Below are 14648 nucleotides of genomic sequence, written 5' to 3' on the forward strand. Positions count from 1 at the left end.
CTTGGTCTATCTACTACGGTTTCCGACGGACAAAAACAAATAGCAATAGGTCACCCGAGTGACTCTTAAGACTAACAAGAGGCCCATGGGCCACAACGCTCATCTGAGCACTGTGGCTAGGAAAAAGTAGAAATCGGTTTATTATTGAAAAGTTTACATCCAAAGGTAATCCCATGATCAGTCATGGTTTTACTATTCTTGAGAAGATGATTTTTAAAAATATGTTAAACTTTGGTCGGCCATTATGGCCCCGCCCTCCCCCGGGGTCATGATTTGAACAAACTTGAATCTACACTACCTGAGCATGTTTCCATATGAATATGATAAATTATGGCTTTGCTATTCTTGAGAAGAAGATTTTTAAAGAATTTTCCTATAAATTTCTATGTAAGACTTTGGTCGGCCATTTTGGCCCCGCCCTCGAACCGAGGTCATGATTTGAACAAACTTGAATCTACACTACCTGAGGATGCTTCCATATAAATATGATGAATTATAGCTTTGTCGTTCTTGAGAAGATTTTAAAAGAATTTTCCTATATATTTCTATGAAAAACTTTGGTCGGCCATTTTGGCCACGCCCTACCCCCGGGGGTCATGATTTGAACAAACTTGAATCTACACTACCTGAGGATGTTTCCTCATAAGTTTCATCTTTCCTGGCACAGTGGTTCTTGAGAAGATTTTTAAATCATGCCACCAAATTTTCATTAATTCCTAATTATCTCCCCTTGAGTGTGGGCGTGGCCCTTCATTTGAACAAATTTGAATCCCCTTCACCCAAGGATGCTTTGTGGCAAGTTTGGTTGAAATTGGCCCAGCGGTTCCTGAGAAGAAGTCGAAAATGTGAAAAGTTTACAGACGGACGGACTCCGGACAAAATGTGATCAGAAAAGCTCACTTGAGCTTTCGTCTCAGGTGAGCTAATAAAACGGAAACAAAAAAGATCACTGTATTATCGAAATATTCCATATATATATAATTCACCTACATGGTGCCTGTGGAACCATCCTTGAGTCTGTCGGTACCATCCTGAAGTCTTGACAGCTTTTAGTCTCAATAGAAAACAATTCAGGGTAGGGACACTCCTGAATGTAGTGTGATTGTTCTGGGCTAGGATCTGAGCAGTTGATAAAGTGGGCAGCATTTAAACCATCAGCAACTGTGGCATACTTGTTCATAGCACAGAAAGATATGACATCTCCTACAAGCATCATTAAAAAATTACGTTAAATTGTGTTGTAATTCAAATGGTTAGAAATGTACATACATGAACTGAAAGCTATGAACACGGTTGTAAAGAGTAATACCTTATATTTAACCAATGAATATATCTAAATTATTCTAGATAACAAAAAATTTCTTGAAATTTATGAGTTGGTAGTAGAAAACATGATTTGCAAAATATTGCAAACGTTTTTTTCAATACATGTTTTAAAAAAAGTAGTCGAATCAATCCTATTTGGAAACCTAGGACAGAAAATAAAACAAAAGACTCATTGGCCATAGCGCGGGGGTTTCGGGGGTATATAGTTTTTGTCGTGTCCGTCCGTCTGTCTGTCTGTCTAGCTGTCCCTCTGTCTGTTTGTCCGCAAAAACTTTAACCTTGCCCATAACTTTTGATTTAGCGAAGCTGTGACATTCATATTTCACGTGTGTATTCCTTGTGACAAAACCTTTCTTAAGGTACCACCATCTTTGACATTGACCTTTGAGTTCGACATACTTTTACACAAAATTTTTGAACTTTTACTGTGGTCATATCTTTTAAACAGTAGATATCAGGACATTTATACTTGATATATTTACGTTTTGTGAAAAGATCTTTCAATGGATACCAACAACCTTGACCTTTTGACCTTGGAGATTTCTTTACTTACGAAAAACTTTAACCTTAGCTATAACTTTTGAACGATAAATGCTAGGGCTTTCATACTTCAAATATGAACTCCTTGTGAAAAGACGCTTTATAGGATACCATGAACTTTGACACTTTAACCTTAGAGTTTGACCTACTTTAAAATACAAACTTGAACATAATTTTTGAAGGATTAGAACTAGGGCTTTCATACTTCACATATTTAATCCTTGTAACAAAACCTTTCATTTGATATCAAGAACCTTTACCCTTTGACCTTGACCCACTTTTACAGAAAAAATCCAAACTTTTACTTTGGTCTTAATTTTAAACGGTAGGTGCTAGGAATTTCATATATCAATTCTTTTTGGCAAGACCTTTCATTTGACATTTCATTCACAATTTTGACCTTGACCTTGGAGATTTATGTACTAACGAAAAAACTTTAACCTTCGCCATAACTTTTGAACGGTATGGGCTAGAGCTTTCATACTTCAAATATGTAACCTTTTATTAGATATCAACAACTTTGACCATTGGCCTAGGAGTTTGACCTACTTTTTACAAACTTTAAAATTGGCCATAATTTTTTAACATAAGGGGCTAGAGCTTTCATGTTTTACATATGTAATTCTTAAAACAAGACCTTTCATGGGATATCAAGAACCTTGACCCTTTGACCTTGGAGTTTGACCTACTTTTTACATACTCTAACCTCGACCATAACTTTTGAACGGTAAGGGCCAATGCTTTTATAATTCCCATACATAATCTTTGAGACAAGGCCTTTTTTTTTTAGAAACCAACAACCTTGACCCTTTGACCTAGACCGCGGAGTTTGTCCTACCTTTAAACATTTTAACCTTGGTCATAACCCTTGAACAGGTGGTGCTATGGTTTTTTATTTTATATTTGTATTTCTTGTGAAAAGGCCTTACTTTAGGTTCCATCATATTTTTCATCTTGAATTGCATGTATTACCAAAATATTTCTTTACATTTTGAGTTGGTAGCGGCATATCTATTCATGTCGGATTTTGGTACCATTTACTAAATAATTTAAAAATGATTTAAAGATAATAAAAAAAGAACATATTTAAACGATCCTCAATGAAAACAAATCATTGAAGCCAAAAATTAAGGACCACAATAGTTGTGAGAAGCTGTGTACAAGAAGATTAGACACTAATTACTGTAATTATACACAGCCACAGGCGATAACGTATGTTTTACAGATGTAGGCGACGGTACTCTAATTATCGTATGCACATTTAAGTATAAATGTCGTCGATACTCGGACGTTCGATCGAGGACCCGGTTAACCGGGCACTCGTTGACATCCCTATTTTAAAGCTATCCAGCAAGTTTTAAATTATGACAATCTCGTTTGGAACATTAATATGGCGCATCACGACATTAATCTAGTGCATCGCAAGCCCTATCGTGAACCCAATTATAAAAAATAAAATAATGCCATGAATCCGTCAAAAATCAATGAAGCAGAACAAAATGCAAACTTGATCTATAAATAATCAAGGTAAAGTCCCATACTAAAAATAAGCTCAAAATCTGCAAGTGATTGGAAAAATAGGCGGAAACCCTGAAAAATTAAGAAGGTCATAATTCCTAACAAGCAAATTTAAAGAATTGTGTCTCTCGCTTTCGGTGAGATGTTATTTTTTTATGAGTATTGTGTCTAATATGAACACGATATGATATGTAATTTATTTAGAAATTATCATTGAAGTTTTTTTAAAAATAAGATCAATCGTGAAGGTCAAGGTCAAGGGGTAAGAAATCATAGCATGCTCGAAATTATCTTGTACATGTAATAAGTAATACACATGTCAAATATGAAATCTCTTTCTCTTCTCAATATAAGGAACAAGATGTGTTTGTGAAACACGGTATGGCAACATGACGAAGATTAAACTTTAAATATTAATGCAAATTAAATATAAAATATTAATGCAAATTAAATATATAATTACCCAAAGTAGGGTTTTTCTCACAAGAAATACGATAATTGTGATATACAAAGCAACACCTGTTCATAAGTTAAAGTCGAGGAGAAATTTTTGAAAGGTAGGTCAAACTCCAAGGTGAAAGGGTCTGAGTTATTGGTTTCTCAAGAAAGGTCTTATCACCAGGATTACATATGTGAAGTACAAAAGCCCTAGCCCTCACCGTTCAAAAGTTATGGTCAAAGTTAAAGTTTTTTTTATAAGTACGTAAATCTCCAAGGTCAAGGCCCAAAGGCCAAAGTTATTGGTATCCAATGAAAGGTCTTGCAACAAAGACTACATATGTGAAATATGAAATTCCTAGTACCTACCGTTCAAAAGTTGTGACCAAGGTTAAAGTTTTTAAAAAGTAGTTAAAACTCCGAGGTCAAGGACAAAGGGTCAAAGTTCTTGGCATCCAATGAAAGGTCTTGTCACAAGGACTACATATGTGAAGTTTGATATCCCTAGCCCTTACCATTCAAAAGTTGTGGTCAAGGTTAAAGATTTTTCATAAGTACGGAAATTGTCAAGGTCAAAAGGTCAAGGTTGTTGGTATCAAATGAAAGGTCTTACTACAAAAAATACATATGTGAAATATTAAAGTCCTAGTACCTACCATTCAAAAGTTATGGCCAAAGTAAAAGTTTGGAATTTTTGTGTAAAAGTGGGTCAAACTCCAGGGCCAAGGTCAAAAGTTCAAATTTAGTGGTACCCAAAAAAAGGTCTTGTCACAAGAAATACACATGTGAAATATGAAAGTCATAGCCCCACTGAATCAAAAGTTATGGGCAAGGTTAAAGTTTTTGCAGACAAACAGACAGACAGACGAATGAGATTTAATGTCCCCTCGATTTCACGTAAGCGGGGGACAAAAATATTTTGAAGCGGAACGAAAGACGGACAGAATAACAGACATACCAAAATTAATATCTGCACTATCTCTACCCACTCACACTGTCCCTCTCTCTCCCCACTACCCCTCTCTTCTCTCTCCCCACTCCCTCTCTCTGTCTACTTCCCCACTCCTTTTCTCTCTCTGTCTTCTCACTCACTCCCTCCCCTCTCAGATCCTTTCTATCTACTCTCACTCCCTCTATTATTCTCTCTCTTCTAAGACAGCGAGAGAGGTAGTAGGAGGCTAAATGTAATGAGGAGAGAAACTGCGGGAAGATAAAAGAGGATTTAGATGGAACAGGAGATGATAACCCCCCATCCACACCCTCTATTTATCTCTCCCTCTCACTCCCTCTCACTCCTCCACCCCTCCCACTCTGTCTTTCTCTTTGTCTCTCCACATTCTCATCCTCTCTTTCTTTCTCTTCTTGCTTTTGGTCGATTGACTCAGTAACTCTTTCCTCTTATGAAATAAGCTATTCATATGTATTATACATCGATGTTTCATAATTATTTACAATCAAAAAATATATAAATAATTTTTTTTCCATAATAAAGAGAACGTTATCTTATAAGAAATTTTTAAAATGTCAATTCTTGCTCTTTTTATTTTAAGTACATTTATCAAAATTGACTATTTTTGCAAAAAAATTTAAAGTCATTTAATATTATAAGGGCGATAACTTCACGCAAAAGTATATAGAGGCAGTTTTCCAAAATTTTCTTTATTTTACCAAAGAAATTCGGGATTGACATTCACTATCTTTATCCCTTGTTTTCAACCAGTTTACTTGAATTCTGTATTTTATATATTTTTCATGCTCGGATATTGTAAGGTTGCGTTGATACTAGCCAAAATGCACTAGCGTCTTGACTCCCTCAGTGTTATACGCTGAAACTAGTATTTTATATTTTTGTTATACCCCCGCTTGAAAAGTGGGAGGGTATAATTTATAGTAATCGGGATTTCCGTCCGTCCGCCCGTCTGTTACGCTTTATCTCTTATCCGCAATTCCTCTTATACAACTGAGTGAAATTTAATGAAACTTTCACAGAATCTTTATTACATAAGGCCATTGTGCACCTTCTATTTTACTTTTTTATTCGACACGTATTTTAGGTTTCCCATAGCAAAACATGGACATTGCCATTTTATGTTTACCTATGACGTCACATATACAAGCTTCTGGATAACATTTGATAGGACGAGTTATTCCTCTTTACATATTACCGTAAAACAATATATAGCAACACATGGACATTATGGGAGGCTGGGGGTATCATTTAGTGAGCTCATTGCTCAGAGTACCTCTAGTTTTCAATATAAATGTTTGGTATTTTATTCAAATATGTACTGTTTGTAAAAGTACAAATAATCTTTATTTCAAGTTCAAGTTCATTTATTTCACTCAAACCAACATCAGTGGTACATGAGGTACAATATATAAATTAGTCGTCATAATTGTAAGAAAAATGATAAATATAATTATGATACAATAGCATAAATGAGAGGCATAACATATGTGCAAAGTATACATGTAGCAATAAACATACAATGAAAAAAGAATTTTTAAAAAAAGAACAGAGGGTATGGTAACATTTAAATTATGGAGGACAGACGGTGTCGTTTATTTTAGATATAAATATACAAAGGTTTTTTAAAGATTTTAAATTTGTCGTTGACATAATTTCACAAAACTTAAGTGTATTTGGCGTTGGTATTTTGCTTCATGGTTCTACTCTACTAACCCTAGATTTTAACTTTACACTTCTGAAAAGTTAACCGTTAGGTCATCAGCGTATGAGTAAATGCTAACCTATAATTACTAGTCCTGGCGATGCATGCTTCTGGGAAAATTCAAATAATTCAATTACATGTAAGCAATAGAATCATTCAATTAAAAAGGAGTGCAAATTCCTTGATAAGCATGGCCGTAGGGACCGGAGAGGGGCCCCCACCCCAATGCTTCTTTATGCCCTTGCCCCATCAATAAAAACGTTTGATAACCTTTCTTTTTGGCTTGTCAAGGAATTCTTCGTAGTTTATAGTAATATAAATTTTTGGCTGCTCTCCCCCTCCCCCAAACTAGAATTTCTTCCTACCAACCAATTTAAAAATGAAGAATTACGTACTTTTCGCATACTGCATTTACAGTAAATTATCAATTCTGATCTATGTGCATTCCCTTTACGGGACATTTCTTTTGTAGAAAATTTGATAATATTTTGCAGAAAAGTCTTTGTGACATTTTGTTGCAATGAAAATAATGTTTATTTTATTAAGTGGACCTTGGATTTAATTTTGAAAGCGGTAATCCAACGTATACTCAAATATATATTGCCCTTTCTAATGTAAAAATACTTCAAATCATGCATCAGTTTGAATAACCTTTAGTACCACCACCACTCGAAATGAACTGGAAATATCACTCCTATATTAAATTCCTAAACTAAATTAAAATCCTTACAAAGATGCATGTAGAAAGCAATGGTACTGAGCAACAATATATCTGAGGTGTAATCAGTTACGAATAAAAGTGGAGGATGCAGACGGTCGGGGGTGGGGGGTACAGGGGTTGCAACCCCCCCCCCCCCCCCTTTGGGATTTGCAAAATAAGAAAGAGAAAGAAGTTCCAAATTGTTGTTGTGTTTTTACTGTTATAGAAAATGTTCAGTGAAAGGCTAATGTTATAATATATAAAGAAATTCGTTTTTGAAAACAAAATGAAACCCGACCCACTTTACAAAATGGGATTTTCGGGTTCGGAAATAATTATATTTTCCTTTATTTTTTCAAAAACTTTCAGGTAATCCACACAAGTACTTTTTCCCAAGTTGACCAACCTCCCACTAAAATTTTAAATACCAAACTTCACCAGGTATCCTATTGAGTTACTTAACTACATGTTTGTGTAAAAACGTATGTTATAATAACTTTTTCCCCTTCAACCCCCACGTTTGAAAAATCCTTCCACCCCCCTTTGAAAAATTTCTAGATCCGCGCCTGTCACAATATGGCATGCCGAAGCAAAGATTGTGCTAAAATTTCAAGCATCTGCAATGAGTAATTAAGGTCTTCCGTCTTCACGGAAGACCTTATAGTGATTCTACTGTTTCTTATTATTATTATTATTAATTAATTTTTTCAAATTTTGTGCACGCGATATCTGAACTATTCATCGGAGGGTGATGCGCTCTTATATGCCATTGTTACATTTGGAAGAATTTTACTCGCTTTCGGTGCCAAGTTATGGCCATTTTTCTGATTTTAAAATGAAATTTTGTCAGTTCGAGATCTAAAGAACTACTAAAGATATGAACTGGAGACTTGTTGGAGAACATAGGTCATGACTTCTAGATATGCGGAATGTCCTTTTCGTGTGTCGTCAATACTTCCGGTCGCTACCGGAAGCGATTTAAAAAAATCAAAATTTTCAACTTTTTTGTTTTTCATTATTTTTCTTTCATTTTTATTGGGTTAATAGAAACTCTTAAATGAATGCGAAATGTGTAATTTGTTTTAGAATTGAAAAAGCCAGTTTTGAGAAATTTGCATTTAAAAATTTGAAGCGGTGTTCCCGATGGCGTAATGGTTAGCGCGTTGGATTTTCACGCGGGCGACCGGGGTTCGATCCCCCGTGTGACCGATATTTTTTTATGACTTTTTCAGCTAGAATTTTCGTTTTTTAAATCAGAAACGGACGGAAGACCTCTCGTTGCTTGCAACGAGATCGTTTCTAGTTGTAATTTATTTTTGTATGCAATGTCAACTTTCTACTTATCCGTGTGTACCAAATTTCCATCACTGTTTTCTCAGCGAATATAATACCATACGACATGCAATTAGTGTGGTAAAAGCACCAACCATATTTCAGTATTATGTTCCTGTGCATATAAGTAATCAATGATCCAAGTATGGTTTGGTTCAGAATGCAACACGCGGTATACTAGAAGGCTAAACAATATACATGTTATCCTCCGACATTTTCCTATATACTCAATGTTAAAGCGGTTGAGGGCACCATTCTTTGATCGTTTATTTCAATATTATCCTAACTTTTCTTCTCGCAAAATAAATACACATTACAAAATTAGACATGTAGAAAATAATGAAAGTAATTGTGGCCATGATCCAATGTCATTTTTTTGCAAAAAACGTGGGCCCAAAAACAGCCTCATGGAAATCTCTCCTTTAAATTATGTTTGAAGAAAATAAAGAGCTAGTTTCTTTTTATGCATAAAATGGCCCTGTACTTATATCATTTAATTAACCGTCACCCTCTTTCCCATTTCATATATCAAAAAAAAAAGACACTTGCTTTCATTTCCTAAACTAGTAATTAAATTTCTTTTAGAGAATCCTGATATTGGAAAATAGGCTTTGAGAAATTGTAATGTTATTGAAATTTGCAGAAAACATGCGTATTTGGGTACCTACAGCAAAGAATTAAAATATGAGCACAGCCCACGATCCAAAAAATAAAACATGTTTTTCAATCTTCAGAAACAGGTCTTTCATTATGTATTTGCATATTTTGGATCAAAGGTTGTGCTCTATATGAAATATTGAAAAAATACTTCAACTTTAGGCCATTTTCAAAGGAATTTACAGGATATGAGGAAAATGACACATTGTATGACGTTATAATGCATCGACTAGAGGGAAAATTACGTCATGGTTAATAGATACTTGGTCACCAATACTCCAAGTGATATAGACTGCATTTGCATCCTAAACACAGCGGTTTTGATTTTCAGAAATTCTCAGGCCCAATTAAGGCACAAAGTGGCTCTTTCTCTTTATGCATTTTTCGTATCATGAAAATTGTGAGGGTCACAGAGGGTGAAAAGAAAACAATAGCTCCAACTTCATGTACATGTAGAACCCGACGATCGCAAAGTCCAAAATCAGAAAGAACATATATGAAAACGAAATGAATAAGGAACCAAAGAATGGTTCGATCACTGGGGCATCTTATCCCTTCTGTTCTCTACTTCACATATAAAAATACATGTGAAGTATAGACCAGAGTGGATAATATGCCCCTGTTGTTCGATTTAGGAGTTCGTCTAGACTATTGACAGAGTATAAATCATAAGTTAAGAACCTTCGCTACACTGCACACCAAAGTGTTCTGATTCTAAGGTATTTTTCTGGTGTTAGAGTGATCTACCCTTAGATCTAAATTTTAAAAAAAAATGAAATTTACACAATGTTACTCAATTCGTAATCAATTCAAGTATTCTCAACATTCTAAAAGACCAAAATAAATAATCTGAACATGTAATTTACATTTATTTTTTTTCTATTGAAGTAAGTAACAGTGATTTCTATTCATTGATACTGTGATAATGTAATTTCTCTATTATTTAGCACATACATATGATGCTATTTACAGCTTCATGTAAATTTTTTTTATGCATGTGTAACATTATTTGTAATATTTTTTTCCAAAAAAAATGTAAACTTACTTTACTTTACAGTTACAACTTTAATATGCCCCCGTAAACGAAGTTTCGGGGGTACTGTATATATAGTTTTTGTCGTGTCCGTCCGTCTGTCTATTTGGTTTGTCTGTTTGTCCGAAAAAACGTTAACCTTATTATAACTTTTGATTTAGTTTAGCTGGAGAACTGTAGCTCTCCGAAAAAAAAATTGATAGACCGGAGAGCTACAGTGCCACCCATTGAAAAAACCATACACAAATGTATTTATTGCGCACAAAAAAGTGCGCTCTCTCTCTCTCGGTTTATTTCATGTTTTTCAAACTGTCACATCAAAATATTACTAACCGTGTATTTTAAACATATTCTTTCACTGATTCCTCGACAAAACATTCCTTTTAATTGTTGTCAATAGCCCCCACCCCCCACCCCACCACACACCGGGCCCTGAAATTAAGATAATTTCGAAAAGTTCGTCCATTTACATTGCCATTTTTGTTTGTAAGATAATTCGGTCTAATGCGCTTCGTACAGATGTCAACTACGAGAGTACTTGATAAAAAGATAAGTACTTTTTTTTATTTAGCTTTTTTGCACTTGAGGTAAGAATTTGGAAGAATTAATCAAGAATTAAGCGCAAATTTTTGTGCGCAATAATATACAGTTTTTTCAATGGCTGGCACTGTATCTCTCCGGTCTATCAAAATATTTTTTTCGGAGAGCCACAGTTCTGCAGCTAGATTTAATGGCCCTATGACTTTCATATTTCACATGTATATTCCTTGTGACAAGACCTTTCTCTGGGTACCACCAAAGAACTATATGCGGTATTAACCAACATTTGCCCCCCAAAATCAAACTTTGATGGAGTAATATTTAATTAAGTCCTTAAACAGAGGAGTATATGCTGACTTCAAAGCACTGAATAATTTCATAAGTAATGACGTCATATTTTCACACGTAAATTTCAGTTTTTTAAATTTTGCAGAAAAATGTACATATTTCGTCGATATTTTTTAGCGCATGTGTGTTCAGGATTAATATTTTGATATAATGTGTAGAATGATAATATCAATGAAATATGTCAATATTGTTACTGAACACACATGCGCTCTATAAATTATAAAGCTTAAATTGTTGAAATTTTGTCCATTTTGTCCTCTTTCTGAAAAATAGAAAATCGGACTAGTTTGTAACGTCATAAAAACAGAAATTGTGAATACACTGCTCTGGAACTATAATATTTTCTGTTAACTTATACTTCAATTTAAATCAGCACATTTCAGGAAGTTTTTTTGTGTAAAGCAATACGCATATAGTTCTTTGACCTTCGAGTTTGACCCACTTTTACACAAAAATTTCTACCTTTTACTCTGGCCATATCTTTTAAACAGTAAAAATCAGGACTCATACTTCAAATATGAATTTTTTGTGTAAAGACCTTTTATTGAGTACCAACAACTTTGACCTTTGGATCTTGATCTTGGAGATTTCAGTACGTATGAAAAATTTTTTAACCTTGGTCATAACTTTTGAACAGTAAGGTCTAGGGCTTTCATACTTCACATAATTACAACTGTATGTAATCCTGCTAAGAAGACACTTCATTGGATACCAAAGACTTTCACCCTTTGACCTTGAACTTTGGCCTACTTTTAAAATACAAGCTTGACCATAATTTTTGAAGGATTACGGCTAGGGCATACTTCACATATTTAATACTTGTGATAAGACCTTTCATTTGGTATCAAAAACATTGACCCTTTGACCTTGAAGTTTGACTCATTTTTACACAAAAAATCCAAGCATTTGCTTTGGCCTTAATTTTTAAACGGTGTATACAAGTAATTTCATATTTCAAATATCAATTCTTTGTGGCAAGACCTTTCATTTTAAATAAACACTTTTGACCTTTTAATCTTGACCTTGGAGATTTCCGTACTGACGAAAACCTGGGTCATAATTTTTTAACAGAAGGGCTAGGGCTTTCATGCTTCACATATTTTATCCTTGTGACAAGACCTTTCATTGGATATCAAAAACTTTTGACCTTGACCTTAGAATTTGACTTACTTTTTACAAACTTTAACCTTTGCCATAACTTTTGAACTGGTGTTGCTGGGGTTATATATTTCACATTTGTTTTTCTTGTGAAAAGGCCTTACTTTAGGTACCAACATATTTGATCTGCATTTGAGAAAGCTTAACCTTCTCCATGTTGTCATACGGGGGCATCTGTGTTTCACATATACATCTTGTTTTTACTCCTTTCAGTTTGAACTTGTGGTCTCAACCTCCCCTGGTGTTCCATCGCCCACAATGATGATTTGAACAGATCTAAATATACACTGCATGAGAATGCTTCCATATAAATATGACTAATCTACCTACACAGCGTTTGTAAAGAAGATTTTTAAGATTTTCCCCATATATTCCTATGTTAAACTCTGCTCATCTACTGTGGACCTGTCCTATCCACGGGTGTCATTATTTGAACAAACATGAATCTACACTACCTGATGCTTCCAAAAAATTATGACCAAACACGCTGTTCTCTAGAAGATTTTTTTTTTTTTAGATTTTTCATACATGTTTTTATGTAAAACTTTTATCCTCCCCCGTAGCTCCGCCCTACACCTGGGGGTCATAATTCGTACAAAGTTGAACCTACACTTTCTAAGGATGCTTTCTCAAAAGTTTGATATTTTCTTCCACAATAGTTCTTGAGAAGAAGATTTTTAAAACATGCCACCAAATTATCACTGTTTCTTAATTATTTTCCCTAGAATGAGAGGAGAGTGTGGTCCATCATTTAAACAAACTTGTATAATCTCTACCAATGGATGCTTTGTGACAGGTTTGGTTAAAATAAGCCAAGTGGTTCTTGAGAAAAAGTAGAAAATTTAAAAAAGTTTACAGACAGACAGACAAATGGACGACCACCAAAATGTGATCAGAAAGGCTCACTTGATCTTTCAGCTCAGGTTAGCTTTAAAAAATTAAACGGACATTTTGAGTCCATCGAAATATATGGATGATTTGTCTATAGATGATAAAAAAATTGAAATATTAGAAACAAAGGACCCAGGGCTGACATAGCTCACATTAGCATTGACAAGAGAAAAGGCAAAAGAAATCAGTTTAGTATTGAAAATGTTAAATAATAAGTGAACCCGACCTACCCCTAAAAGGGAGAGGGAGGGTTACGATTTGAACAAAATTGAATATACACAAGGTAATTTACATATTTTTTCACTAACTGTAAAAGTTCATATTGTGGCCTCACCTTACTCTTGGGGACATGAATTTATTTCACCAAAAATCAACAGCTTAAAATCGTACGACTTTTCAATTCTATCTACAACCATTCCCATGATAAATTAAAGTTCAGGATTTTAAATATCATTGAAGCTGCTTTTTCAATGAAAACGGAACTCATAAATTTACTTTCCTTATCATAAGTTATTTGCAAAGTTATTTTGTTAAAACATAAAGATTGTACACACTAGTACTCTGAAGCTGACATCAAAAAGATGCTTGAGATTCTGATTGTGGTTTTTTGAGACCAGGTCTTCCAACAATCTATTGGAATTCCCATGGGTACCAATTACACTCCGTTATTACCAAGCTGCAGAATTGTAGCTCTCCGATAAAAAATATATTGACAGACCGGAGAGCTACAGTGCCACCCACTGAGAAAAATGTATGTTTATTGCGCACAAAAAAATGCGCTGTTTCTCGATTTATTTCTCCATGTTTTTAAATTGTCATCTCAAAATATTACTATTAAAACGTGTGTTCGTAACATATTATTTCACTGATTCCACTAAGCATCCCTTATAATTGTTGTTAAAAGCCCTCCAAAATTTCGTCTATTTATACAGCCATTTTGGTTTGCAAGACAATTTGGTCCAACGCGCTTCGTGCAGATGTCGACTATGAGAATACTTGACAGAAGAATAAGGACTTTTTAAAAATCTATCTTTTTTACAATTGAGGTTAGAATTTGGAAAGTTAAATTTAGAACTAAGCGCAACTTTTTGACCTTGGTGTCATATGAAAGGGCTCAATTAGTGGAGTGTGAATGCCAAATACTAAGTCTCCATCTTTCTTCGTTCAAAAGTTATGGCGAAGGTTAAAGTTTACCGACAAAAAAAGGTATATTTAGCGTATAGTTCACAGTCATTTGAAAGAGAATAATTAGTGGAGTATGCATTCCATATATGAAGTCTCTTACGTTTATGGTTCAAAAGTTGTGGCGAAAGAGTTTGGAGACAAACAGACAGATAGACAGGACAAAAACTTTCGATCCAGGTGCATAAAAATGAGCAAAACTCTTATTAAAAACAAGTGACATCAAAGTTAATGAGAAATATATGTTGATGCAGTTGAATCAATTGCTTCCATCAGTGTGTGTCTGCAAGGTTTTGATGCAGTTGAAGAGCTC

General features: G+C 34.5%; 1 protein-coding gene across 1 annotated transcript in view; it reads right to left on the reverse strand.

Moving 5' to 3' along the window:
• Positions 1-14648, reverse strand: part of LOC134276045 (uncharacterized) — a 55195-nt gene that overhangs the window by 39577 nt on the left and 970 nt on the right. The window contains exon 2 of the mRNA XM_062758327.1: positions 991-1203. Coding sequence (XP_062614311.1) covers positions 991-1180 — 190 coding nt within the window. The 5' untranslated portion in view covers positions 1181-1203. The remainder of the gene's footprint in view (positions 1-990; positions 1204-14648) is intronic.

Source organism: Saccostrea cucullata, unplaced genomic scaffold (assembly GCF_032062105.1).
Source record: "Saccostrea cucullata isolate Sc308-1 unplaced genomic scaffold, CSIRO_AGI_Scuc_v1 ctg1318, whole genome shotgun sequence".
Taxonomy (NCBI): Eukaryota; Metazoa; Mollusca; class Bivalvia; order Ostreida; family Ostreidae; genus Saccostrea; species Saccostrea cuccullata.